The sequence below is a fragment of the Lagopus leucura genome, unplaced genomic scaffold, assembly GCF_019238085.1.
Source record: "Lagopus leucura isolate 7727_CA_CO unplaced genomic scaffold, USGS_WTPT01 130-6_obj-0_obj, whole genome shotgun sequence".
Lineage (NCBI taxonomy): Eukaryota > Metazoa > Chordata > Aves > Galliformes > Phasianidae > Lagopus > Lagopus leucura.
In genome coordinates this window covers 14,712-41,642 of record NW_024963489.1, presented here as the reverse complement: position 1 = coordinate 41,642, position 26,931 = coordinate 14,712, and the positions used below count along the sequence as shown (strand labels likewise).

Genomic DNA, 26,931 nt, shown 5'->3' with positions numbered 1-26,931 from the left:
GTGCTGTGCAGACAAGGCTGACCTGCAGTAGCTGTTTCATCTCTGTCTGCAGGGATCCTTGGCTTACAGCTGTGTCACCGTGCTTTGCTGCTGAGATCCGGGCTCTGTGCAGCAAACAAAGCTTTAAACCGGCCCGCAGCGAGGCGGCTCCTTCAGGCTCTTTGGACTTGGAGGTAGGGCTGGCAAAGCACTAAAGCCGCTGCCAGCTCCATCCAGCAGAGGGGAAGCACGCTGGAGGAGCAGTGAGAATGGCTTACATGGGGAATCAAAGCTTTGGAAATTGTCTTTTGGATATTGCAATAAGCACAAACCCCGGACTCCGGGGGAGCATCAGCTTAGCGCTCCCATAGCCCACAGCAAGGGCACAAAATGGGAGGTGCAACAAAACAGGCTTGTTGTGGAGGAGGAGGGAGCTCCTCGCGCTGCCGCTCATCCCTTCTCATCCCTTCGGCGCTCTCCAGGAATCCACACTGGCAGCCCAGCGCTCCTTGGCGCAGCTCTTGGCCGCGTTGAGGACAGAAGCTGCCTGTGAAGCAGGCAAAAGCCAGTCCCTTAAACCCCAGGACGGCCAGCACCCAGCTCAGGACGGCAGTCTGAGCATATAGCATGCACGCACACCTCGCTGGTTGACCAGGGACAGGCACCCAGCCCCAGCCGCGGGCCTCAGCCCTCATACAGCACAATGCGCTGCCATGGCAACGGCTGAGGCTTGCAGCTTGCAGCCAGCCGGGCCACAAGGCGGCTGCAGAAGTGGGACGGGGCTCCCTGGCTGGCCAGGGGGAAGGAAGGCTTCCCAAGGTTGGGTAAGGTGGGTCAGGGCGGTCCAGCTTCCTCTGGTTCCCATTTCCTACACCCAGCCCCTCTCCAGAGCCATGCGGCGCCGGGCTCCGCTGTTCCCAACCTAGCAGTGCTGCTATTCCAAACCCAGCAGCGCTGCTGAAAAGCAGCCGTTTCTGGCAAGAAAAAAGGGATGTAAAAACAGAAAGGAAAACAACCACAATCACATCTCTGTCTGTGGGCAAACAAACCACTCCAGACAGCCAAATTGCTCTGGGAGCGCTGGTGTAACCTGTTATGCTTGCTGTCCCTGTTGCGCTTCATACTGGGCTGCCAAGAACCGTCACTGTTTTGGTTTTAGGGTATTTTTCTGGAGAGAAAAAGTGAAAAGGAAATACGGTTTGTTTTTTTTTTTTAAGTTGACAGCTTTCTTGGAAAAAAGATTTCGTGTGAATGAGTGAAACAGTGTAAATTGCAGGGAGGCCAGACTTCTGGCAGGTTTAGCAGCTCCCGAAACTCCAAGAAGGAAGTGCTATTACTTCCATTATCTGTTTAGGGAAAGCCAGGCCAAGAGAAACTTCTTTGTCAACTGGATACACCACCTAGCTTCAAGGCATTAGAACGTCACAGTTGGGTACTATGACCAGAAAGCTGCACTGCATGGGTAAAGAGGCTGGTCTGATTGCAAAAGGGAGAGAAACAGATGTCTACAGAGAGTTAAAGACTGGAGAGAAATTGTGTATGGGAGCACGAAGGTGTCTAATTAGAATGAAAGAGCAAATAAGGGAGAAATTTTGGCGGAGTATATCAGAGAATAATTCTGGCAGTGAATCTGTTAAACAGAGCGTGACCAGTCCAGGGGGCTAACAGGAGAGCAGCTGATCGAAATGCATGAAAGCAGACTGTACAAAACATTAGAAATCATACAGCTAGAAAGGAAAATTCCTGTTAAAATGCATCTGGTTTAACAGTTCTTTCTCATCTATAAATTTGTGAGATAAGCTTAAATTGAGAAAAGTCACAGCCATGATTTCCTTCGCAGCTGCTTTTTCTTTGGTTCTTAATTTCATTAAGCTGTTTCTTTTTTTTTTAACAGCAAGTTTTGGAATCATGAATGTGAATCTGAATGAGTTGGAAAGCAATTCAGAGAATACTGTAGACAGCACAGAGGAACAAGGCAATGCCATCTGCAGGAGGTACGCCGAGAGAAGCAGCCTTGTGCGGCGGTACCTGCAGGCTGATCTGAGCCTCCACCTCCTTGAGGCACATCAGAAGAAAGTGGAGCTTCTGAAGAAGTGTTGCTATTACCTTGAGGTTCTGCCCACGTTTTTGATCCTGAGAGATCAGAATCTCTTGGCGCTTCCTACCAGCATCTTCCAAGTCATTGACCCCTGGAAATTCCAGAGAGTGAAGAAAATGGGAAGATCCCAGACTGAAATCCACCTGCAGCTTTTAACCCACCTGTTAGAAGAGCTGCAACAAGGTCGGGAGGAGCTGGTCTGCTACGTGGAGACCTGTGACATGGTAACTTTCCTCTCCAAGTGGGACTCAATTAAGCAGAGAATGTCAGAGCTCTCCGAAGCAATGAACAATTTCAATTCTGTGCAAGTATCAAGAAGACTCTACACCAAGCACCGTTTGGTGTCATGTGCAGAGATTAGGGGTAACAAAATACCAGACATTAGGCTTTTTCTCTGTGCAAAGATGCCAGTTCTGTTTGATCGAAACGAATCATATGCACACAAGAACTGGGCCCACCTCAAATGGTCTACTGAAAATCAAGAGTCATCCCATGAACAATATGAACTGCATTTTAAGTTGCTGAAGCGTGGAACTCAGGCAGAATTTGGACACTGTGGGCTCGTGACACGCACCACCAACACCTGTGTAGTGCAGGGCCTGCTGCCTGACCGGTCATACCAATTCATGATCAGAAGAGCAGAAGTGTACACGCTTGTCTATGAACTGTGGCACGACACCATCACACTGACGACAAAAGCTAACACAGCTGAAGACAAAAGCACCTGAGAACCAAAGGATGAGGTGACTGACAAGAATGTTTTCTCATATTTTCCATTTGAAAAAAAGTGGACAAGAAGAATAAAGAAAAAATTGTAGCATTTGAGCATTTTGTTAAGCTGTGTTTCCCCCCCCCCCCCCTCGAATTTGTTCTGTTTGCAACAGCAGGTGCCTCCCACGAGTTCATCCATGTTAACAGCAACCAACCCCAGATTTCTCTGAACAAATAACATCCTTATACAGCATGCAGGACTCAGAGCCTCCCGCAGTCCTGCAGGGCACCAAGGATGCAAAGTGCAGGAAGAGAAACATCTCTGCCTCCCAGTGCTTTCCGTTCACCAAAAGGTGCCCACTGCTTACTTCATGCACGTGTTGAAGTCATGATTCGGTGCTTAGAAGGTACGGGGTGCCCAGAGATCATGATTTCATGCTCACCCCTTACAGTGCAAGGAAATAAATCAGAACAGGAAAGGTTAACATACCCAGAAGGCCAACATTTAGAAGGCAGTTTTTCCGCCGCGTCTCACCCTCAGTGCTACTTTTCTTTTGCACCATTTGGTTAATTGAAAACACGGCCCTCGCCACACAGCTTCTAATTGAACTGCCACGTAAACAGGACTTTTAGTAATAAAGTTTATTACTTAAATAAATTCGAATCACTTTAACAATTATGGCTTAAATATGAAAAAAAAAAGAAAAAAAAAGGGAATGTCGAGGTTCATTTTTACAAACGTTAGAAGCAGGTACAAATATTTGTATCCAAAGAGTCATTTGAGGTCTGTTGCAAGTCACAGACATACAAAAAAATAAAAACCTGCCATATTTAAAGTTCCTTAATGCTTTATGCCGCTTAACATTTCATCTCTATTAAAAACAACAATTTATTGCAGTAAATTAACTGTCTGACATAGGTCAGCCCAAGCCCCTGGGCTGACACAGCCACCCCAGCAGGCTTTCAAAAGTAAATTAAAAACTCTTGAGTGAAATCTGACCATTTTGAGCTTGTTTTCTGTATTAATTCCTATGATTCTCTCTGTTCATGAGCACAAGGATGAGAACGTGGCATTCAGCTGGCACTAACAGTCTATTAAAAGTTTGGTTAATTGCACTTCCTGCTAGCCCTGACTATTGCAGCTACACAACCCACTCCAGAGGTACCTGATCACAGCACAAGCACCCAGCTGGGTTGGCTCTTCGTGCTGCACCTTCTGCAGTTCTCCATCCTGCAGTCATCGCTGAGACAGATGACTGCATTTCAGTCACCCACAAGATTGTTTCTATACAAAATTATTCCTATACAAACTCTTTTTGGGATTGCAGTAATATTTGCAAAAGCAGGCTGGCGTGGAACTGTTAAGATCCAGGGTGGAATGGCTTCGAGGAGGAACAAAGAACATCAGGTTTTACCACCTTTAGAACCAGCAGGAATACTTCCCAAAGGCTGTTGGACCATGGAGAACTGCAACCATCTGTCAGTTTTTATGAGAATATGGATGTACAAATCGAACCCAGAAGTGCAGGAAGGCAGCTTAAAACAAGGGAGGAACAAAACTGCTCCATAGGTTCTCAAGCCTAATGGAGTCAGAATGCAGTAACACAGCATTAAGGGCTTTGTCAGACACAGTGCTTTCTTATTGCACATTCCTTCACACTGGGAAGAGCCACGCTACACTTTCTGCTGCAATCACAGGACAAAACTCATCTCTGCCACAGTGCTGTGAAGTTCTTTTATGCCAGGGATGTCCCAGCGCAATACATATCTGTGCATGCAGTGCAGAAGTGCTGTGACTGCATCTTGGCCCCATCCTATGCGAACAGCCAGAGTCAGCCACGTGGTTTCAGGGACAGCTGAAGCAGGCACTTCATACATTCAGAACTGCAATGAAATGAAGGAATTCTCCTTCAAAACCCTCGTGCTTCTAAAAGCAGCTCCACAATCCAGTAGAGAGCATCACTTCCCCACAGTGCATCCCTCTCAGCCATGGGTTCCTGTGCAAAGCAACCTTCCTGAGCAAATCACAGCTTCCAGTCCACAGCAGTTTGGCTGCTTTAAATAAAAACATACACTATAGACATACATGTTGTGTGATGAGCTCACCAAGTTATCAGCGCTCTTAAAAAAACCTCAGGCCACAGACTGTGAAACAAATTCACAGATTTAAGCCTTAATAAATTAGAAGCAGCTTTAAAAAAAATATGGGGGGGGGGGAGGGAAGGGAGGAGAGGGAGGGGAATCTTATAGGAGGAGATTTCAAATAAAACTCAGAACATTTAAAATATCTTTACAAACTCCAACATTTCCTCGTAGGAGCAGTCCTCAGTTTCCACTGACTGTGTATTGGTGAGGACAGCCTCCTTTGTACAAAGAGTAAAATCTATTTACAAAACCAGCTTAGCCTTGGGTCAGTGATATTTACAAGCTTGGAGAACAGCACTTTGGCTAGACAGCATGGAACGCGGTTCCCTTTTTGCTTCCTTCTCTTGAGAACAAAAACAAGCCAACAAAAGATTATTTTCCTGCTTTGAGAAATAAAAAGCCTAAAAAAATTCCCTGGCCTTGATTTTAAGATGAGTGGTGCTACTCAGAAGATTTGGTCCCATAGGGCAAATCACAGCTTGCCGTGTGGATCTGCCACATGCAGTCATTCCACCTCCGACAAGTGGAACAGGTATTTGGTCCCCAAAGCTGCACTAACAGATAGGATGGTGGCTGCACTGAGCATCTTCCAGTTGAAAATAATCATCAATAAAGTCACATATGCCCATCCACCCACTTCCAACGCTTTTTGGTTTGCTAGAGGTGAAAGTTCCTATACAAGGTTGCAGTGATATAAAAAACAAGTCACCAGTGCACATATGGAGACTGAGCTGTCAGCATGCAGGGAGAGATCCCAGCTTTTCCCAGTGCGTTTGACCCGTGGTTCACGTACAAATAATGGAAAGATTGCGTCCTTCTCAAGGCACACGTAGCACAGTTCAGGTGAAGAGGGACGAGCTTGGCCAGGCATCTCTCCTCTTCACCGGTGGAAGGGTGAACTCTTCCTGACACAAATCCCTTGGCCTGTTGTATAGCAGTTATGACTTACGTAGTGCTGGAGCAGTCTCCTCCACAAAGGGTTGCACTCTAGGAGGTACCGGTTCCCTGTTGGCACAGGAAGGGAGGCAGTGGTCAAAAGAGGCTCACAGAGAATCATCACCTCTGCTTAACATTGCTAGCAGTGCTGGGTAACTCTGGGGATGTTCCTATCTGCCAGAGCTCTGTGAAACCACAGCTCCCTTTATAGTTTTGCCACATTTGCAAGCAGTTTCCTTATGCATCACAGCCTACGTCTGCACAATTACTAGGAAACTAAGTAAATTCTGTTAGAAGAGAGGACTAGGATGCAAAGTGATGGAAACAGTGTGGTCCAAATCACACAGAAACAAACTATACATACTGCACATGAGCCACACACAATCTCTGCTTTGCTCAAGCGGCCCATATAGCCCAGTTTCAAAATCACAGCCCAAAGGGCAGAAGAGTGAAGCAAGACAGCCACTTTTTACTAATGTGGACCTCCACCCCTTCCTGCAAATTGTGCTGCTCCCCTGCAGGCTGTGCACACTCCCAGCTCACCCACCTAGAATGCAGAGTCCTTCCTGAGCACGGGTGATGCCGACGTTGACCTGGTTTGGGTCAGTGACAAAACCCAGGTACTTCTTCTGCCAGCTCTTGGTGGGTTTCCTGTCGATCTCGTGTCGAGGGCAGGAGCGTACGGTTGACAGGATCACGTATCTCCATTCACTTCCTAGAAAGCACAAATGAGCCACGTATTTTAGGTGGAAGCATCCGGCCACTCCACACTACACAAGACCCACAACCTGCAAGCGCCAAGCGGTTTTCTCCAGCTCTGGAGGCCCCCCAACTCCTGCTCATTGATCTTAATAACCCTTTCAAGATGTTCTCTCCATTGAGCCTCCCCCTCCCATCAGTCTCATCCCACTTTGGGCGCTGTGATTTATCACCATCACAAAACACCCAGAAACTGGGTCCATGCACGGCTGCAATTACTCTGCTGTAGGATTTGTCTCGGTGAGAAGTTGCTCCAGCCCTCAGGAGAGGGGAGCAGTGCCTTCCCTCCAGCCCCACCTTGGCTCTTCATGATGGTGCAGACAGTGACGCCGCAGATGCCTTCTTTCAGCAGGCGCTTGTTGATCTCGGACACCTGGGCGTTGTAAGGGCTGAGGATGGCGATGCTCTCCGGCCGGATGGTGCCATCTAGTGTCAGCTGCTTCGCAATCTTCACCTGGAGACACCATGATTCTGCTCACCTGGGAACCTCCAGCAGAGCTCCAGCACGTCCCCAAGGCAGCGACGGCGCCCAGCTGTGCTGCTCACCTCTGGGTCTCATTTCCCTACCTCTGACTCTGGCCAGGAGCAGCATGGCACGCTGCAGACACGAGCAGGACCTGCACCCACCCCACCGATGGCCATCCGATCTCAAAATTCACCATTCACAATCCCTCCCAGCACAGCATCCTCCCATTCATAACCCTAGGGCCCTGCTCACCGCCTGCTCCACTTCCTCTGGGTTAGCTTTGGAGTTCTCATTTCCTTCCTCAGTGGAAATCACAAGGCTCTGCTCCTTCCCCTCCACGTGCCCAAAGATGATGGGGCAGCAGCGGTTATTCTTGTGGTATAGGACGCTGAGTTTGCGAAGAAGCTGGGGACACGTCTTCAGGCGATGGTCATAGAACTCCTGGGATGGGAACTCACAGATGTTTTTGTGCTGGCAGAAAAAATAAATAAATACAATTATACAATGACATTAGGAAAAAAAAACGTTCCTAACTGGCAGCATTTTTGAAGCAGGTTTCACCTGCAATTCCACTGTGCTTTACTGGGCAAGTGCATTATCCATTGCTCTGGCAAGGGAAATGGAGAATATCCGTTTTCCAACGGTTTCAGCCAAACCCTGCTGATATTTTCTGCTGCAGCTTGAGGAAAGCCTCACCATGCGGTACTGCGTGTCCAGCATCCACGCCTGCTTCTGGTAGCGCTCAAAAAGAGATGTCTCCATGCCAAGGCTCTTGCAGAAGTCACTGTTGACCACAGGCTTCAGCTGTTTGTGATCCCCGAGCAAAACGACCTGCAACAAATGGTGGATGCTTCAGCTATGAGGGCAGTGGCAATGGTGAAGGTCACCAGCTCTTTGAAAGACTATTTATATTCAGATATTTGTTGCTATTTATTTATGTTACAGTTACAGCAACCTCAAACAAGGACCGTGCTGCGTATTATATAAAAACCCTGACCCAGATAATGCAGAGCCTTATTCCCATCTGACAGGAAGAAGACATCACACAGAAAGTCTGTGGAGATCTGCCCTCTGCTTCCTGCCATGTTGATAATTTGTATCTGATTTAGGACATATTTTGGTGGCAGTGATGCTCACCTTGCAACAAAGCACCAAAGCCACATCCACACAAGTTGGTTTCCCTACAGAAAGCCAAATGCAAGATCAAATCCCTCTATTGTGGACTTCATCTTTGCTGGGTCAACTCCATAAAAGACCAATGAACCCAATCATGGACACCATCGTGGCTGGGTTGATACCATCAAAGATCAACGAACCCCACCATTGACTTTTACCCTGTCATGGACCCCCATTACTGTTGGGTTGATCCATCATGGTTGGGTTGACCCCATAAAAGACTGATGAACCCTGTCATGGACTCAACATCATCACAGACTCCATCCTGACTGGTTTGACCCATCATGATTGGGTTGATGCTCTAAAAGTCCATGAACCCCATTATGGAATTATTCCACTGTGGTTGGTTTGACCCCATAATGGTTGAGGTGATCCCTGAACTGATTCACTGAAGAAAGGGATCTGACCAAGCAGAGAGGCAAGCAGATGTTACAATTCTCCACCATAAGTTTCAGCCCTACAGGAGGTCTCAACAAGTCCCCTTTATGTGACATGAACAGGTAACACAGCTCATGTGTCTGCTGAGAATACTCACATACCTTGTGTACCTCTCCGTGCCAAAAGACCTGAATTAGAGTTATGCACCAGTCAAGAAATGACTGCCTGATACAACATCACAGCTACTAACAAAAACAGCCTTAAAACCTGGACAGGCTTGGAAGAGCGTGGTAAGAAGTGGGAGGTGTGTGGAGATTCAAGAGCTCTGAGCAGCCATCCTAAAGACAGTTCTCTGGAAAGGACTGACCTTCTCAGCACGTGAATGGCTGACCAAAGGGATGAGGGTCTCGGGTTCGGTGGACATGGCGCACTCATCGATGAGTATCTGCTTGACATTGAGCTTCTCCAGGGAGTTGGCAGATGCAGAGGAGCATGTGCACAAGATGACATCGTGGCATGCCAGTTCATAAGCACGAGCTTCCTTCAAGATACGTTTGTGCCTGGTGGTTGATGCAGAAGACACCAGGTTACACACAGTGGAAACATTCCCAGGTTCCTTATGCAGGAACCAGGCAGAGGCTGTACTTCCCTAAATGATTATGGCTCTGTTAACCACCCCAGGACAAGCTGGTGTTCCCAGAAAAGGGCTTGAGGCACACACAGCAGGAAATGCATTTTGTTCTGAACTCGACAGGGCAGAGAGTCATGATGGGAGATGGGAGATGCACACACACACACTTGAGACTCTGGGACCAGAAGAACAATAGCATTGAGCAGATGAGATGCTGAGGCACTAACCGTAGCACTAACCCTCAGCTAATTGCTTACCATCATTCTAAATGATGCAGAGCTAATTAGTCTTTTTTAATGTTTTCGCCTGGTCCCTTGGTTTGCATGAACCAGGACAAACCTGCTGACTTTCAGATATCTCTCACCAAGGTCTCCATCTACTCACTTCTTTATTTCTTCTTCTGTTATCTCCTCTCCTGCCCTCACTCGACGGTCAAATTCACAGATCTGGACATGTTTAGGGTTTTCTGGCTGTCGGATCCGATGGTGCAAAATTATCTTGCTAAATAAAAAGACAATATATAAATATTTTCCTCATGGAGACCCAAGATTCTACAGTGAAGCACGCCACACCTGCCTACGTGGAGAAATCATGTTGGCTGAAGAAGTCACAACCAGATTTGTACACATTTATAGGCCTATCTCAAACTTAGCCCTCAGGAACACAAAATACAGCAGCCACCCTTTGACAGTTGCAAGCAGGAATGAAGTCAGAGACTTTCAGAGCTGTTCAAAAAAGGAGTGAGAAAATCTAGGATATTTTCAACCACCTCAGTTTCCTGACTAGATAATGGATAGATATAAAGCTTCAATTGAAAACAAAGAAAGAAAAGACAAAGTGGGTGCTGTTAACAGTGTTGTTCTGCACTGGAAACCAAGGCTGCTCTGGGTTGTTCAGCTGCAGGTCCTACCTGAGCTCACGATTTGGCTTTGCATCCCGCAAGGCTTTGCGGGAGAGGTGCCTGCTGCTCCCTGGGTATGGGTACTCCAGCATCTCTATGGCCTCCCCATAAACTCTCAGTGGTTTCAGGTCCTTCATCTTCATCAGTATCTCTGGAGGGAGAGAAGAAAGCTGCTCAGATGGCACTGGGCCAGCCTCTCCTGTCTCCCAGACTCCTGTTCATCTCCCTCCCACCACTACTGCAGGGGCACAGAACGTGTACTTACCAGCAACAACATCCACAGACTTGTTGGATGGGCCACAATACAAGATGCACCTTTTCCCTTGGGGCTCATCCTCAGCAGGGCATGGCAGTGTCTCCTCCACGGTGGCCTCCTCATTCAGCTTATGGAACCAGTAGACAATGTGAGTTCCAACAACAGTTTTCCCTGTACCTAGAAAAGCAAGAACGCTGCTGAGAATGCTTTAACCACAATACTTTTGCTCTAGATCACTGTCCAAATGATCAGCCACAAATAAAATCCCAGAACCAAGGGGACTGTCCTGAACAGCCTGAGGTGATGCCAACCTGCATTGCCTCCGCCTGTCCCAGGGAAAGCAACAGACAAGTTCTCAGCTGCCTTTAAGGACCAAGAACTCAAGGGCTGTCCCCTGCCTTACCTGGTGGGCCTTGGATGAGAGTGAAAGGTTTTCTCAAAGCATTTAGCACAGCCTCGTTCTGACTCTGGTTGAGCTTCCTTTGGCTGCCAGGGAGATCAAAGGATTTTTGCTTCAGGATTTTGGACTTGGTGACTGTTAGAGCAAAGAGACATGAAAACCAGTTTAAAGAAGGCTACTGAAGACAGCACACATGCAGTCCGACAGGAGGATGTGCCAGGTTCCAAACAATTGTACACAATTACAAGACCGTCCATATGCAATTCCCATCCCATGCCAAGAGGGTCTACCAAGGAGACTTCTCTGTGTGTCCTACAGATGAAACCCGACCTGCATCTGCTCCAGCAGGAGCCTGCACTCTGTTGGGCCAGCAGCCACCCCAACCCTTTACAGGGAAACCTCCTGGCCTGAAAGCAGAACCCCCATGGCAAAAGGTCGGTGAAGCTCCAGGGCACCTGCCTGGCCAGCAAAGACCATAGTATGAGAATGGAGAACGTCTTCTCTACCTTTTGATGGAGGTTCACAGCCAAGGGCAATGCTTTTAGCAAGCTTGGAGGCATGCTGGAGCCTCCAAATTGCATTTTCTTTCCGTCTGTGTGGGGAAAAATAAGAATTATTGAAGTGTAGCATAAAATAGTGAAAACAACAATTCAGCTTTGTACAACTGTCTTGTTTGCTCCCTTTTTGCTTTGGTGTTGTATCAAATCCTTCCAGAAAGAACTTGAAATGATTTGCATATGCATCCTATTGGGCAATTTGTGCTTGTCTGAAGAGCTGAGTCTGCAAATACGTGGAGAGGAAGGAGCACAGCTTCTGTCCCAACTCCATTCTATTACGGTCCAACTCTATTTTCTTGGCCTAGCTTCCAATTTGTCCTAAAATTTCAGACATGAAGGAAAGTAAATTCTGCTCCCAAAAAGCTACAGCAGGCATTGATGCAATTAACAGGCAAAGGAAGGCAAATGAGACACTAGCTCTGCTTCAGTATGAGCAGACAACACTTCACAGCAACAAAGGAGAACAACTGGAACATCAGGGAGCAAATCCTGCCCCAGTGCTTCACACTGCCTTTTACTACACACACTGCAGCAATTTAGGAACAGAAGGAACAGATGTGCAGTGAAACCTCAGCATGGCACCTTCCCTTGTATCCCCAGCCTCATCCTCACTGCCAAATGGGAGAACATAAGGCATCGGAGAACAGATCTGAGAAAAGCCAACTCATCCAAACATCAATGACCCAAGAGCTCAGTTGGAGCTGGGCAACGACATTTTCAGGCAAAGCAAAGACTGTTTGGGCTGGGCAGAGGAGACCCATGGGAACAGCTACTCTGTCCTACTGCTCTAACTGGAGCATAAGCACACTTACACGTCTGGCAGCATCTTCGGGATGAGCTCCACGGTGAACCTGGCAGAGTCCTGCGAGATTTCCGCGGGGACATTTTCCATAGACATGTAGTTGATGTAAAAATTCAGTGTCTGCTTACTACTCCTGTCTGACTTCGGATCATCACCAAACTCCTCAGTGAGCCCGTGAGCCACCCACGTATACGTATCCGGATCCACCACAAGTTTGTTTTTGGATTTCTCCTTGTGACCCAAGGTCAGCTCCTGGAGGCTGTGGCTAAGGCACTCCTCGTCGCTCTGAAGGCTCCTGAGCTTCAGCCCACCCAGGCGAATGCACAAATAGCAGTGGTTGAAGTCCACCTCAATGGAGCACTCCTCCAGAAAGCTTTTTTTAAGGCAGAAAGTCCCTTGCAGCTGCCCTTTGCTTGTCCTTTGCTTTGCCCAGGATATTTTGATGTCATGGAGGACAATGGAGTCATTTTCAGCCACCGCACACGACGCAGACTCCATGGCGCTCATTGGCATCCACACCTTTCTGTACTCCACAGCATCCCTGTACTTGTCCTTGGATGGCAGCGTGGCGTATGCAGAGAAGCAGTCAATTGGCTTTTCCGTGTGCTGCAGGCAGACGTCAAAACCTGGCGTGACACACCACAGCTGCACAAAGGGCACCAGAAAGCCCCGGAAGACATCAGTGGTGAGCTGGAACTGCAGCGTGTCACCAGCCCTCAGCTCCACCATGATTTCCACGTAGTGCGAGCAATCGCTCTTCCTCACCCAGCCCACACGCCGCCTGTAGAGCTGCTTGCTGTTCTGAAGGAGAGAGGACAGGGCATCAAATTTCTCCTGTCTGATGGCCATGAGCATATCCTGCCACGTCTTGGCTTGTAAGAGGGTGACGCTGTGGTCGTAGAGATGGCAGGGCTGCAGGCTGTGCTTCTTCATCGTTTCCACCGAATACATCCTCCTCTTCCACGTCAGCCTAACACTGCTCTTGTCCTGCAGGAACATGGGCTGCTCTATCAGCTGAAGAGCCCTGTAGTTGATTACATGGGGATCAGGAAGGCTCTCTCTATTCAGTGGGAACAGAGCTTTAAAGTACCTGTCCGTTCCTTCGATATCTACTACAAAGGCCATCTTCTGCATGACCTGGCCCTTCAGCTGCGTGGCCATCTGCATGCAGCGGGCTCTCTTCTCGTACATTGTTGCCTTGGAGTTCTTCCTGTTGAAGTCATGACAGAGGAAGTCAATGTCATCTGAAGAACAGGCGATGGGCTTCTTGCGGAGCACGGCATGGAGGTGCCGCTGCACTACGATGTCCATGTATCGGCGGATGGGAGAGGAAGCCCAGGTGTACGAGTCAACCTTCAGGGAGTAATGGCCCACTTTGGACTGGGCAGTGGAGTTGGAGCGACAGAAATAGGAGCGGCCAAGCAGCCTCCTGAACTCCAGGGCAACAGGAGCTAGTTTTGGGTGGATGTCATCAGTAACAACAAGGTCTAGCATCTTCTGGAGGTCAGAGAGATGTGCTGCGGACTGCAGGTGCTCCCAGATGGGGCCCAGGAGACAGAATTCTACTTCTTTGGAGAGGGGTTGGCTGGAAGGCTCATCTTTCAGGCGGTGTGAGAGGTGGAGGGACAGAGGAATGATATGGCTGTACTTGTTTTTCATGAGTAAAATCTGTTGAGGGTTTGGCTCACCCTGACACCGGACAGGAGTGACATTTTTTGTGACCTCCTTGTTAGTGAGAAACTCAGCCACAAAGCTATTGAACATGATCATGAGCTCCTCTATCATCTGGTGGGACCGCCTGTTGCCCGGGGAGCTTCCCTCATCCAGCTGGTCATAGAAGCAGTCCTCCTGCAACCGAGACTTCCTGTGGATCCTGGAGAAGTGATAAGCCACAGCAAGGCAGTCCTCCAGGGTATCAAAACGAAGCGCATCTGCACCTCCCTGGTAGTGGTCCTGAATGCAGAGCTCTGCCTCTTCATAGGATAGCTGCCAGTCCGAGCGGATCACAGAGAGGGTGAAGATTCCATTAGTCACCTTGTCAGTCTTTTTTTCTACGGTGACAAAAAGGGAGATCACACGACGGTCCTTCTGTGGCAGGAGGCTGCAGATGTCGTTGCTAAAGGGGGGTGGGAGCATGTGCACCGGATCCTGCTCAGGAGCGTAGTAGCTCACACCTCGCCTCTTTGCTTCCAGGTCCACAGCACTGCCCTTGGGGATGATGCTAGCCACATCTGCAATGTGGATCCCAATCTCATAGTGATGTTCAAGGCTCCTGACGCTGATAGCATCATCCAGATCCCTCGCACCTTCAGGATCAACAGTGAAGGTCAGGTAACTCCGACAGTCCCTCAGGTTTTCCTTGCTGGGGTTTGGTTTGCTGGAGGTGTTGTATTTGGCTAATTCCTTGGTAACAACAGGCGGGTATTTCCTCTCCAAGCCATACTCTGAGTTGAGAATCCTTAAGCCTTCTTCTGAAGTCAAAGCCACGTGCAAAATCTCAGTTACTATCCCCAAAGGGTAGTAGAAACCCTCCCGCCAGGCGATGATCTGGACAGAGAAGATCTGGCATCTCCTTGTGTCCTGGTTGATCTTCTTCCAGCTGACCACTTTGTACTTCCCATTGACAAGCTTGCGGACAGGAATGACATTAGGTTTCTCTTTCAGCCCTGGGACAAATATTTTGGTGACAGTGGGATCGATGGGTACCATCACCCGGGGATCGAACTCGTCCACTGTGCAGATGAAATTGCGCTCTCTCTCGGCGCGCTTCAGGATGCCCACTACCTTCCCCTGGGGCCGCAGGCCGCTGCTGTCAGCTGTGCTGTTCTCCAGGATTTCCACAAGCACTTCGTCGCCAGTGAAGGCTGTCCCGCAGTGCACTCTGCCTTTGATCTGAATGGTAACGGCAGGAGAGTCATCAAGGGGGAAGGCTGAAGCCTTGTCAAACCTTTCTTTGACCAGCTCACACCTCTTGTACATTTGGGGGTGCATGTGCAGATATTTCTGCATCACCTGAGAAGAGAAGCTGACGTATTCCCGCCTGTCTTCCCACTGATTTGAAGCGTCAGACTTCACATTGAGCAGCCCTTCTTCGGACACTGTTACCAGCACGTTCTTACTCTCATCTAAGAGCTCCTGGAGGATGGGATCGTCGGGATTCATGCTGTCGGTCTCAGAGCTCCAGGAATCCGTGTCACTGTCCTCATCATTGCCCTCTGGGCTCCTCCTGCACCAGCTCTCCTTGTCGCATGCCGCCTGTTTGATCTGGGCCATGGTCAGGTTTGCTGGGGAGATGCTCCCCTTCTCAATGCACTCCTGGATGAAGCGCTTCCACACCCTGCAGCACTGACCGTAGGAGCACAAGGCCACTGCATCTCCCACCACAATGACCTGTGACTGAGCCCTCGTCATGATGGTGTTGAGCACTCTGGCCTCGTTGAAGAACTCAAGGTTGTGGGAGGCTGAGACACGCAGGCTCTCGCTGGTGTGGACTGTGCTGATGATGATGACCCGGAACTCACGGCCTGCACCGAAGGAGACAAGGGAGAAATCACTCAGCATAGGAAAGCTCTCTGGGATTGCAACATCCACAAAGTGGGATGGATGCCACCAAGTGAGGGGTTGGAACGAGATGATCTTTGAGGTCCCTTCCAGCTCAAGCCATTCTATGTTGCTAAGTCACCACCACCCATGCACTGTGAAGGCAGGGGAAAGGCCGGGCACTGAAGCAGTGGCAGTGGCAAGGACAGGGCAGTGCCCCTCTCACAAGTGTCCCTCTACCCGCAAGGACATTGCTGCCAGCACAGCAAATAGCAGACACCAGGAGGCACCTCGTGATTTCTGAGCTAAGAGATGGTAAAGAAAGGGTGTGGAGATCAGGAACACACCCCAGGGGTCAGTTATTCTCACCATGAGGAGTCCTGGCTGTACAATAAAAAACAGTAATAACAAAAACATGACTGAGACGCAAAGAGTCACACAGAGGACAAAACCAGCCCTATCCCTCTCTCATCATCAAGAACAACAGACGACTCCTTCAGAAACTGTTCTGCAGTTTTGCTGTGATTGGCACCCACAGGGCATGCTGGTTTCAGTTCCCCTCCATTGGTGTCCCTGGGGGCACTTGGGGCTTCACATGATTCACGCATGCTGACGGCTCTGGGATCGCACTTACAGGGTTCCCACCCTCCTTCCCAGCAACATCCATAAGTTTGAAAGGAGTTGATGGTTGGGTGCAGATTTAATTCAGTGTGAAATCTTATTCACTAAGGCAAGAATGAAATCAAGGAATTGCCAACCAAATGGGGATGGAAATCAGCCAAAGGATTTCTAGGTTCTCCCTCCTCATCAGCACTATGCGGGTTTCAGCAGCGGAGAGCAGTGGGGAAGGACAGCGGGGCTCTGCTGGCAGCCCCACATCACTCAGCCCAAGAGGCATTTTGCCATGAGTGCTGCCAGGAAAGGCAGAGCATCCTGCCATCCAGCCATGGGTGAGTGCCCACAATGAACCCCTTGTTTCATCACTGTCCCTCAAGCATTTCAGCAAGGGCAACATTAAGATGTTCTGCTAACCACCCAGTGTACTTTCTCCCTGCCCATTACACAGTGACTGCAGCTGCAATAGACTCTCCTGTCCACAAACTTGACTGGGAAAGTCCCTAGAAAGCAAGAGACCTCAAAATGCAATCAGAGTTTACTAGCTATTGCACAGGACACAAACCTGGCAAGTTTTCATAGTTTTCTACCACCACATCTGGTAGCTGCTTCTTTCTCAGCTCCTGTCTTATTGCAGAAACCTGGCAAAAAAGAAAGGCACAGCTGAACACACTTTCAGCACAGGAATGCCATCACCTAAGGTACAAGGTCCCTCATCTGTCAGTAAGTTACAGGACAGCAGTCAGTCAGTGGTGCACACATTCCCCTCCAGCAAGGGAAAACATTCTCATACGTACCTGAATCCCATGGGAGACCACACAAATCCTCTTCAGATCTTGAACACCCCACTCATGTGGCCACCTCTGATATATCTCCTCCACTTTCTCAATCACTTGTATTATCTCAGAAGCATTGTGCCAAGAAATCATGGACATATCCCTTTCAGCCACACCAGGAACATGGCAGAACACGAGCGGGTAGATTTCAGGGTGGGGTGGAATGTTCCCACTGGCATGGATAGCATTGCCTTTGCCAACGTAGAAGTGCTTGGAGACAAACTCAATGATGCCTGCAGTGGAACGGTAATTCTCGTTGAAGATGATCCTGCTCTTCACGGCCACTTCATGCTTCTCTTTCTGGTAAAACTGAAAGAGTCTGTTTAACAGGGTGTGATCCGCAGACTGCCCATCCCCAACACAGAACAGCTTTGGGGTTATCTGCATGTGGTCCCCAGCGAGGACGATCCGCGTCTCGAAAGTGGCATAGGAGAGTGGAATCAAAGCTTCGCATTCCAGCATCTGAGCAGCTTCATCGATCATGATGTGGGTGAAGTATCCCGGGGCAACCTTCAGGTTCTTGGAGAGCATGGAGGTAGTAATAATGATTTGATGTCGGCCGATCTCCTCCTGTGTGGGGTAGCGGAAGAAGCGCTGGTCTTTAGTGAGGCAGCAGTACATCTGGGTGGTGGGGTCAGTCAGGTTGATGGGGCGGTCAGTGGCTATAATCCTCAAGGGAACAGCCCAGGGATGCCCATTGATCACGTACTTGTGGAAGTACTCCCGGATGTAGATATCAGCAGCACTGGGAAGGAACAAAAGGGGAAACTATCAGGGGACGGCGTTCTCGATGTTCTGACCGTGAAGACCATTGTCTTCTTTGATCGCTCGCCACCAAGCAGCCAAAATCTCCCCTAGCTTTGGCTAACAACACACTCTTCTCAAGAGATACGCAAAGATGTGCAAAGAAGCCTCTAAGTCCAACTGTATTGTGAGAGCATGGTTTAAAATATGAGTTGGTACTTGAGACTTGGGCATCACTCAGCGCTCACATGGAGAAATCATTTGAAAAGCAACATGCCCAGTAAGATCTGTGACCCTGCTTCTCTAGGTCCAAATCCTACACCTCCCCTCTGCTGACCTCCCGGCACCCCAGCCCAGGCAGATGATGACAACAGAAGCTTCAGTGCAATCAGACTGAAACAGGCTAAGATTAGGAGTCACCTGTTCATTATACAATAAAAACCGAGGCAGTAACCTCCTGCACGATGGGTCGTAGACACCCATCTCAGCACAACTGCTCTAATTTTAACAACCTTGGATTCTTTCTAGGCAGACTCAACAGCAATCAGATCTGCATTTCCCTTTCCCTATAATCTTCCTCGAAAAGTCAAAACATTGACATGTGCACAGAGCACTTGCAGGCTCTCTTCCATTTCTTCCTGTACACACTGAAGGCTAGAAAGAAATATGGTCTCACCATCCCCACTGTACAACAAAGCTGCCTCTTTTGCAAACACTTCCACCCATGCCAGGCTTCCTCCTAGCAGGAGGGCAAAGCAGTTTAAGACATATTAAATAAAAATGAATTATTTATTTAAACAAGTAATTGAAAAGCAAACTGGAAAAAGGCCAGCTCAGCTCCCTCTCACAGACTCTGGCTCCCTCTCATCACACTGGACGATCAACACCCGGAGCAGGAACCCGGCCACAACTCCAACTGCCTGTTCCCTCACCCCCTGCTAACCTGTTGGTGTGAGTGCAGATCAGCACCCGCGTGTTGGGCTGCCTGATGACCTCCAGGGTGGCCATAGCCAATGTGAACGTCTTGCCTGTGCCGAACGGCCCGTAGATGAGAAGAGGTGGGACCTGCCGCCTGCTGGTTGCCTGGCCAGTGATGAAGGAGATGGCCAACTTCTGTTTGCTGTTCCCTGTCTGTGGCTGTTGGAGGCAGCAGGGGATAGAGCAGCTGGCAACATCAGGTAGGACCAGTTTCTCATCCAACAGGCGATCAACAGCCTGGTGCCACTGCCGGAACAGCAGCTGGTCAATTTGGAACTGGATCTCCACATTGTGGGAAGTTTCTGGCTTTAAGTTCAGCTCTGAGCAACATCTCTTTGGTATCTGTAGCCAGATTGTCTTCTCCGTGGTGGCTTTATTCTCCACGCTAACCTCATAAACTCGATTGTCTACAGGTGGGTCAAGTGCCAGGAAAGCTGTGGGCACGGACCTGTTCAGCAGATATCCCTCATCTGTGTCTGGTGAGAGGTTATAAGGGGTAGGCACTTCAGCAAACAGCTCGCCAGCCTGGGCGATCTTCATCCCCATGGAGAGGTTTTGTATGGTGGAGGTCAGCGAGATGAGGACCCGCAGGTTGAGTCTGGAAGAAAGAAAGAACCAAATGAACAGCAGAGAACTGGCCAATCAGCTCATCCCCACTGCAGAGGGGAGATTGCCACCCGCCTCTAGCTAATCCACAGCCATGGGATGAGACAGCCTTTCCCTTCCTATCGCTCCCCAGCAAGCTACCTTGGCAGCTTTCCACCTATCTGGGAAAGGTCTTATAGACCCAACCCAGAAGAGACGGCAACTTCACAGCCAGCACGGCTCCAAGGGCAGGGATAGCAATGGGTTCAACGGGAGGAACCCCTTTGGATCCACACCTGGCACTTACTTGGCAATCAGAGCCTGCTCGGCTTCTTCCTCGCGGAAGAGGAAGCTGTGCATCCTCTCGCGGTAGTTGATGCGGGTGATGACGGCGCTCGCACCGCCCTCCCGCTGGGTGTCCAAGGAAAGAGCAGCAGGCTTGTACTTGGCCAACAGATCCACGTCTTCGCTGGTCCTCACCACGCTGGGAACGATGATGCGATTGCCTCGATTCCACCGCACAAAGTTGACGGTGCAGCCGTTCCTCCTGCCAGTGGGGACGTGCTGGGCAGCCTCCCGCCGGCCCACCCTCACCTTCAGCTTCTTCATGAGGACGGGGCGGCTGCCGAAATCGAACACCACCCACTGCTCGAAGATGCCCAGCGTGCAGCACTCCAAGGAGACCTCCACCTGTGCCACGGGTGGGTTGGATGGCAGCATGGCCACATGCTCGCCCCGGAGGTATTGCAGGCCCCTCGCCAGCCCATTTCCTGACAGGTAGAAGTTGGCTCCGGGTTCTCGCTTCAGCAGCGCCACGTGTTGCAGGGGATTCTGTCGGGGGGAGACAGAGGACCGTGAGGTCCTCCAGCAGCCATTCCCCCCGAAAGCTGCTGCAGGAACCAACGCCTAGCATTCATGATATTCACCTCATGCAACCCCACTGAAAATTTCTTTCAGCTTTTAGGAACCTCGCGTTTCAGTCTTATGGCACTTAAAATACTCCGCCATAAACTGGAGATCTCTTCAGTTGGAAGAGGAAAATTAGACCCATCCTCTTGCTCCTGACACCTACAAGACCCTGAGCAGGAGCATGGCTGGATCTTCTTAATTTTAACATTACACAGAGATGCTGAGAGCACTACCAACATGTTCTCATTCTTCTAAAAACCCACTGCACAGAACTGAGCTTACCTGGGAGTGAACCTTGAACTTCCACTGGTACTTCAGCTGCCTGTCCTCTGAGTGCACATCCAGGGGCTCCTGGCACACCACCTTAATGCCCTCAACATCCTCAGATATCTGTGGGAGAAGCACGAGAAGAGAAGGATGAGGGGAAAAAAAAAAACCATAGATCACACCATGGCAACATTTTCACCTCTTTTCTACCCATCCCCCAAGCAGGACCATCCATAAGTGGTCCTGCTCATCACTCCCAGCCTTGGGAAATGAAAGGCCTCAGGGCAGGCTGTTGGTGCTTGGCTGCTGTTTGGATGGGGTGAAGATGTAGGGATGATGCCTCTCTTTCTGCATATCACTCAACTATGGTCACTGCCATAGTTGCATGAACTCCCTTCCCAAGCCCAACCCTGGCAACAAGGCCTTTGCAGACCACAGGCTCCCTTCCCACGCCAGATGCTTCTCACACCACACGAGATGTAAGGGGCTACTGCTCCCACCCTGTCGCCCACGACTTACAATCAGCACCTCGTTGGAGCACGTCTGGTATTCAGCAATGAGCCGGTCCTGGTAGGACACCAGGCCTTCCTTTATGGCTTGCTTCTTCTTCTTGGCAACAACCTTCATCCTCTGGATCCACTCCTGCAGCTCCTCGTTGGAGTGAGCCTTGGTACAGCTGTCCCCCATCTCGCACACCTCCGCTCTGTTGGGAGAGAGCCATCCCAGCTGCCACCCTCACTTGGAACCCGCACCTGGAACCCGTGCTGCTGCCCGCTCCCTTACCTGCTGCACAGCTTGAAGGTGCTGAGCCCAGGTGGTGGAGCACGGTGCACCCACTGCACGGAGGTGTCAGCCAACAGCATCTGCGCATGCTCCACAGAGGAGCAGTGGTTCTCAAAGCTGTCCTGTGAACTGAAGGTCACCAGGCACAGGCGGCAGTAGAAGTGCATCGGGGCGGGTGCTGAGGGTTTGCCATTCTCCACGCACGGCTCTGGTGCCGGCAGCAGGTCGGAACGCACCAGGCCGTGCTCCTTCTCAGCCTCCCAGACGGCCATCTCCACGTCGCTGTGAGCGTACTGGCAGCGCTTGTCACCGTGCCGGCACAGCTGTCCCTTGGAGACGAAGTGGCAGTAGCTGAAGGAGACCATGAACTCGGGGCAGGGCCGGATGGCGGTGTACTGCTTCTTGCGGCGGCTGTCGGTCACCACGTGCACCAGCAGTGGGTCCCAGACGCGGTGCAATTCACACAGCCGCCCGTGGCCACCCGCCGAGATGCGCTGAGGGCAGCCGAAGAAGCAAAGCCTGCAGATCTCCTGGAACTGGCCCCCGAACTCACTCAGGATCTCACTGCAGGCGCTCAGGGGCTCGGTGCTAGAGCTGTCCCCAGACCGCGCATTGGAGTTGTCCGCCTGCTGTGCCAGCAGCACCGCTGCCTTCAGCCGACGCCGCTCCAGGTTGTGCTCCCGCTCGAAGTTCCACACAAGGGCCTCCTCTGGGCTCCAGGCAAAGGTGCACTGGTTGCCATGCTTGCTGCAGCCCAAGCCCAGCCTGTAGTACCTGCAGACGGCGTAACGCGCCGGGTTTGGGAAGCCTGGCCGCCGGAACACCTTCCTCCAAGCAACACTATGCCGGCTGCGGCAACGGGCCAGCAGGATCTCATACATGCACTTGTGCTCCACTGGGCGCAGGTGGTAGGTGATCTCATCCTCCCTCACGCTGCACTTGGAGCAGACCAGCAGCAGCTCCAGCTGGCGCTGCAGGCTGCCCAGCGGCACCGCGGGGCCTTTGGCATTCGGCATGGTGGCGGTGCGGGGAAGTTTCTGCGAGGTAGTGCTAGCTGGCTACGTACCCACTGGCCATTGGTGCGAGCCCACAAAGCCTGACAACGAAACAAGCAACAAGTGACTTAGCAGGAAGCTAAGTTGGGCACTTTGCTGTGCTGGGACACTGTAGTAACGCTTCCTGGCTGAGCAGTAAAACTCAGCCAGAGCCACGCTCACCCACAGCGCCTGAGCACTTGGAGCCTGCTCCCAAAGCACCGAGTGGCCGTGGATCTCTGAGAACCACGCGATGCGAGGAGCGAGCTGCCAACCCTCTGGGTGCTGGGGAAGCTGAGCGCAGCCCTCGGATCTTCTGCACACACCGAGGAACTGCCGGCAGCGCTGCGCGGCTTGAGTAGGGACCGCGGTAGCCACCGACCTCCACCCGGAGCAGAGCCCGACAATCCCACTTCCTCTTCCCGCTCCCAGCGCCTCCCCCGGCTCTGCACACTCCCAACAGTTTTCCCTTTCTTTTTCCTGCTGTTCCCCTCCCCGGGTCGTGCTCCACCACCATGCTGGAGCAACCCCAGCCCGAGCCCCCAGCCCTCCTCCCCGTGGCTTGCGAGATTAATTAGGATTAATCCACACGGCAACCGCCCTCCTTCCTCCCCGGCCGCAACAGCCGAGGGCAGGAGCCGGGCACGCTCGGCCAGTAAACATCCGGCTGCAGACATTGTGGCTTCGGTGACTCAGTGCTCCGTGCCACAGGCGGGAGCATCCGCGAGCCGTTTCCTGGGCAACCAGGGGCAGGGAGCATCCCCAGAAAAGATGCTGCGGGGTTTTTGAGGTGCGGCAGCTGGCCGGGACACGGTGCTCGGGCAGATTGGGGCAGGACGTGCCACCAAACAGAGCCACCGGTCCCGTGCTCAGCATCCGCCTTGGGCTCCCAAGCCACAGCCCCGAAGGCGCAGCTCTCAGCCAGAAGGGAAGAACGGCAATGAACGGCCGTGGTCCTACGAACAGCAAGGCAGGGAGCTCAATTCTGTGCTGCTTCAACACGAGTACTTTTCACTGAGAATCCTTTGCCCACCTCTGGGGTGTTGAGGCAGTGGGCAGCGACGGCAGCAGGATGCAGGGCTGCACAAATGGTCCAAACCTACACTGTCTGCAGAGATCATACTGGACTTGTTCATAGAGCATCACCCTCATGCCGTGTCCTGCATGTACCCAGTCCCAAAACCCCACCGAGATGGGGCACACCCTACTGGATGTGCCTTTAGCTCAAGTGTTAGGAGCATCCCTGAGGGGAACATGAAGCCAGGGCTGCCCCATTCCCATCCCCAGGGCTCTGTACGGCCCCGCAGCAGTGCCAAACTCCCAGGCAAAGTCAGAGAGCTTCAGCTCCTGCAGGTGGGAACCTTTGGGGTCAGAGGCAGCACTGGAATCCAGGCCAAGGGTGGGATGTCTTAGCATGAAAAAGCCATGGGGAAATATTCTGGCTTTAAAGGGTCAATTTTGCCATTGTTTCTTGGCTTAAGAAAGCATTTGGTTTTCAGCACGCTGACTGTTGGGTCTGCGAGTAGGAGGGAAGAGGAAAGGGAAGTGCATGCCCCTATTAAGGTTTCTGTGCGCCACCAGCATTAAAGCCAAACTCCAGTTTTTTTCTCTTACAGAACAGAGAGAAAAAAAAACAGGAGGGGGGAGGAGGGGGGAACTTTTGAAATCCAAACAGAGTCGCAGAGAGATGCAGAGCATGAGGGAGCTGAGGGAAGCTCTCCCATAGGGCAGCCCTCCTCACAGTGATAAGGCTTTGATGTCAGCAGGGCAAAATCCAAGTGGCACAGGGACAGTGGCAGCTGGTTGAGAGGCACATACGTATCCCTGCAACCCGCAGGTTGGATTTGGCGTGTTTTCCAAACAGCCTCTCCTCATACAAGCCTCCAAAAGCATGGTCTGGCGTTAAAGCCACTCATCCCACTGATGGGATCAACGAGCTGCTCCCATCACTGGATGTATTGTGTCCCTGCTGCACACCCAGCACCACCAGCACGAGCATCCTCCTCAGCCCCAGCCGGCCATGCCCTCACCAACACAGATATGTGCATCCGGTCTGAAAACAGACCGAGCCAAGCCAGCACCTCACTGACGGCGTTTCCCCATCTCAGGAGGACACACGCCGTGGGGCAGGGCTGCGTTTCGCTGCCACACCATCGTCCTCCGTGGGGGCCGTTCCCAGTGGGACAACCGCATTTCTCCAGCAACGGTGAGCAGAGGAACGCACCGACGTGGCCGGGCACCCCTCTGCCCTCCCCGCCCTGCCACGCTGGAGAGCAGCTGGGGGAGGAGGGCGGCTTTTTGTCAGACCTTGCCTTCGTTAATTATTGACGGGAGATTAGGCAACGCGCCTCGCCGCCGGGAGCCAAGCGGCGTGAGGCAGAGTGCCGGGGCTGCGCCTCCCCGCAGCAGTGAAGACACCCGGGGATCCGCTCCCCAAACCCGATTTCCGTCCCTGCCGTGTGACGGCGTAGGGCTCGGGGTGCCAACACGGCTCTCCAACCCCGGTGCTTCAAAGTGCCGATGGGGAGAGCAAATCCCGCGTCGCGCACGGCCCCGGTGCACGGCGGCAGCCGCAGCTCTTCGCTTTTGACTTCTCCGAGTTGGAAAAGTTCAGACCGTGCCCCCAAAGCTCCGAAGAGCAGCGGGGAGGGGACTGGGGCCGGAGGCTGCTCGTCTGAGGTGGCACCCAGCGCCCAGCCGGCCGGCAGCTCCACACTGCGTAGCCCAGGACTTTGCACCCCGACTGCGGTCCCCTTCACCCTCATCCCTCCACCCCCCCCTTCCGATCCCAGCGATCGATGCTGCGAGCCAAAAGCTCTGGGTGAGCTGTGCACCGTGCGTTAACCCAGAGCTCCCGGTGCCATTCAGGACCCCACAGCACCCCACGGCACCCCGGGCCGGGCAGCACCCACACTGCGCCCTGGGCCGTGCTGCATTCCAGGGAGCCCAGTGCCCTGCAGCACCCAGTGAACCCAGTTCCCTCCGGGTCCCGACGCGCCGCGGCACCCCGCGCACCTCACCTCACCCCGCATCACACCCGGCGTTCCCGGACCCGCTCCGCTCTCAACACAGTTACCGCCGGGAATGGTCCTTTGCCACCGCCGGTGGTTTCTCTTCTGGGGCCTCCCCGCATTCAAACCGGGGCCAGATTTCGCGGAAATTGCATCACGGCGGCCCCGCCCCGCCCCGCTCCTCCCGCCGGCACCGGGGGGGAGCCGACACCGGCAGCGGCACCGGAGAGCGGGGAACCGGGGGGAGGGGAGGGAAGGGATGCGCGGGGACCGGGCGGCACCGGGGAGCGACGCACCGGGGGGGGGGTTTAAATGCGCGGTACCGGGCGGGAGCGGCACCGAGGAGGGGCACACCGACACCAGGAGGGGACGCACCTGGGGGTGATGCGCGGGAGCGGCGGGCCCGACAGGCGCTGCCCGGCCCGGACTCCGAACAGGACGGCGGCTTTTCTCCTATTCCCGGTTGGAGTTCCCCGTCCCGTTCTCGCTCCCGAGGGTCGGGGTACTCGGTCCCCCCTCACTGCCCCTCTCCCCGTCCCCGCACCGTCGGAGCCGCTCCCCCGCTGCTCACCGCTCCGCTGCCCGTCTACTCCGGCCGAGACCGAAACGAAGGGCGAAGTGCCGCGGGGAGCCCAGCGCTGTAGCCCGGCACGGGGCACGAGCGGACCCGGCGGTCTGGGCTTTAAAAGGGCTTCCGGGAGGGGCAGGGTTTACTCCGTTTCCTTTCTGTTTATCATCAGTTTCGTTTTCCATTCCTTTCCCTGGCTGAAGAGGTGCAGCCAGCTATGCAAAGTTCGAACCGGAAAAGAATGTATATATATATATATACATATATATATATCATATACATATATATGATATATATATATATACATATATATATATCAGTCTACCCCCAGCAGTGAGCACACAAGGAATCAGGAGCAGGCATGCAAGCGTCACCTCCAGGACTCAGCAGCAGTTTGGGGGCTCCTCGGCCTCCAGCCGTGCCCCTCCCCCATCTATCCCAGTTTTATCCCTCCCTTGTCTGCTTCGCCCCTTCTCAATTCACTTGCAGACCCCACCCCGTTAGAGTGGGATGCACAGCTAGTTTGCCCTGCTGGCACTGCCCCCAAAAATGCACAAACCCATGGGAAGATCAGTGGAACCAGGAGGGTTCCCCACAGCGTGGCAGACCCCAACGAGCTGCAGGGCTGCAGCTGTGCATTGTGTCACCACCCAAAGGGACAGCACTGGGACGGGCAATGCGCTCAGAGCTCAGCTTTCCCATCTCGTAAAGTTATCTCCATGCCAACATCCAGCACGTTCTGGAAAAAGATCGGGCAGCACTAGGGCTCCTCCAGATGTGAGCAGCTGGGAACAGGGCCCAGGGACAGCAGAGAGCTGGCAGCAGGGTTATGAGTCCTGCTGCAAAGATGCAAACCGTCGTGAGTG

The 26,931-nt window shown here is 52.1% G+C and overlaps 2 protein-coding genes across 4 annotated transcripts; one reads left to right on the top strand and one right to left on the bottom strand.

Moving 5' to 3' along the window:
* Positions 1 to 633: 633 nt before the first annotated feature.
* On the top strand, positions 634 to 2,805 carry FNDC11 (fibronectin type III domain containing 11). Its single transcript, XM_042891355.1, is given in 3 exon segments — positions 634 to 739; positions 741 to 808; positions 1,874 to 2,805. Coding segments are annotated over 3 exon segments (1,047 nt in total). The 5' UTR covers positions 634 to 692.
* Positions 2,806 to 3,425: 620 nt separating this feature from the next.
* HELZ2 (helicase with zinc finger 2) lies at positions 3,426 to 26,157 on the bottom strand. Of its 3 annotated transcripts, none has more exons than XM_042891358.1 (20): positions 26,069 to 26,157; positions 21,453 to 22,548; positions 21,189 to 21,372; positions 20,685 to 20,792; positions 19,801 to 20,324; positions 18,874 to 19,506; positions 17,148 to 17,931; positions 16,916 to 16,991; positions 12,206 to 15,719; positions 11,343 to 11,428; positions 10,840 to 10,971; positions 10,446 to 10,613; positions 10,190 to 10,331; positions 9,664 to 9,780; positions 9,016 to 9,208; positions 7,791 to 7,925; positions 7,347 to 7,565; positions 6,926 to 7,082; positions 6,417 to 6,584; positions 3,426 to 5,938 (listed from the first exon to the last, which is right to left on the bottom strand). In XM_042891358.1, exons 2-20 carry the CDS (start codon positions 22,466 to 22,468, stop codon positions 5,814 to 5,816), a joined length of 8,481 nt encoding a protein of 2,826 aa, XP_042747292.1. In that variant the 5' UTR covers positions 22,469 to 22,548; positions 26,069 to 26,157; the 3' UTR covers positions 3,426 to 5,813. The 3 variants fall into 3 exon arrangements, with proteins under 3 accessions (XP_042747292.1, XP_042747291.1, XP_042747293.1); XM_042891357.1 differs by lacking the exon at positions 26,069 to 26,157 and adding an exon at positions 25,507 to 25,620; XM_042891359.1 differs by lacking the exon at positions 26,069 to 26,157 and adding an exon at positions 25,512 to 25,620.
* Positions 26,158 to 26,931: the final 774 nt, after the last annotated feature.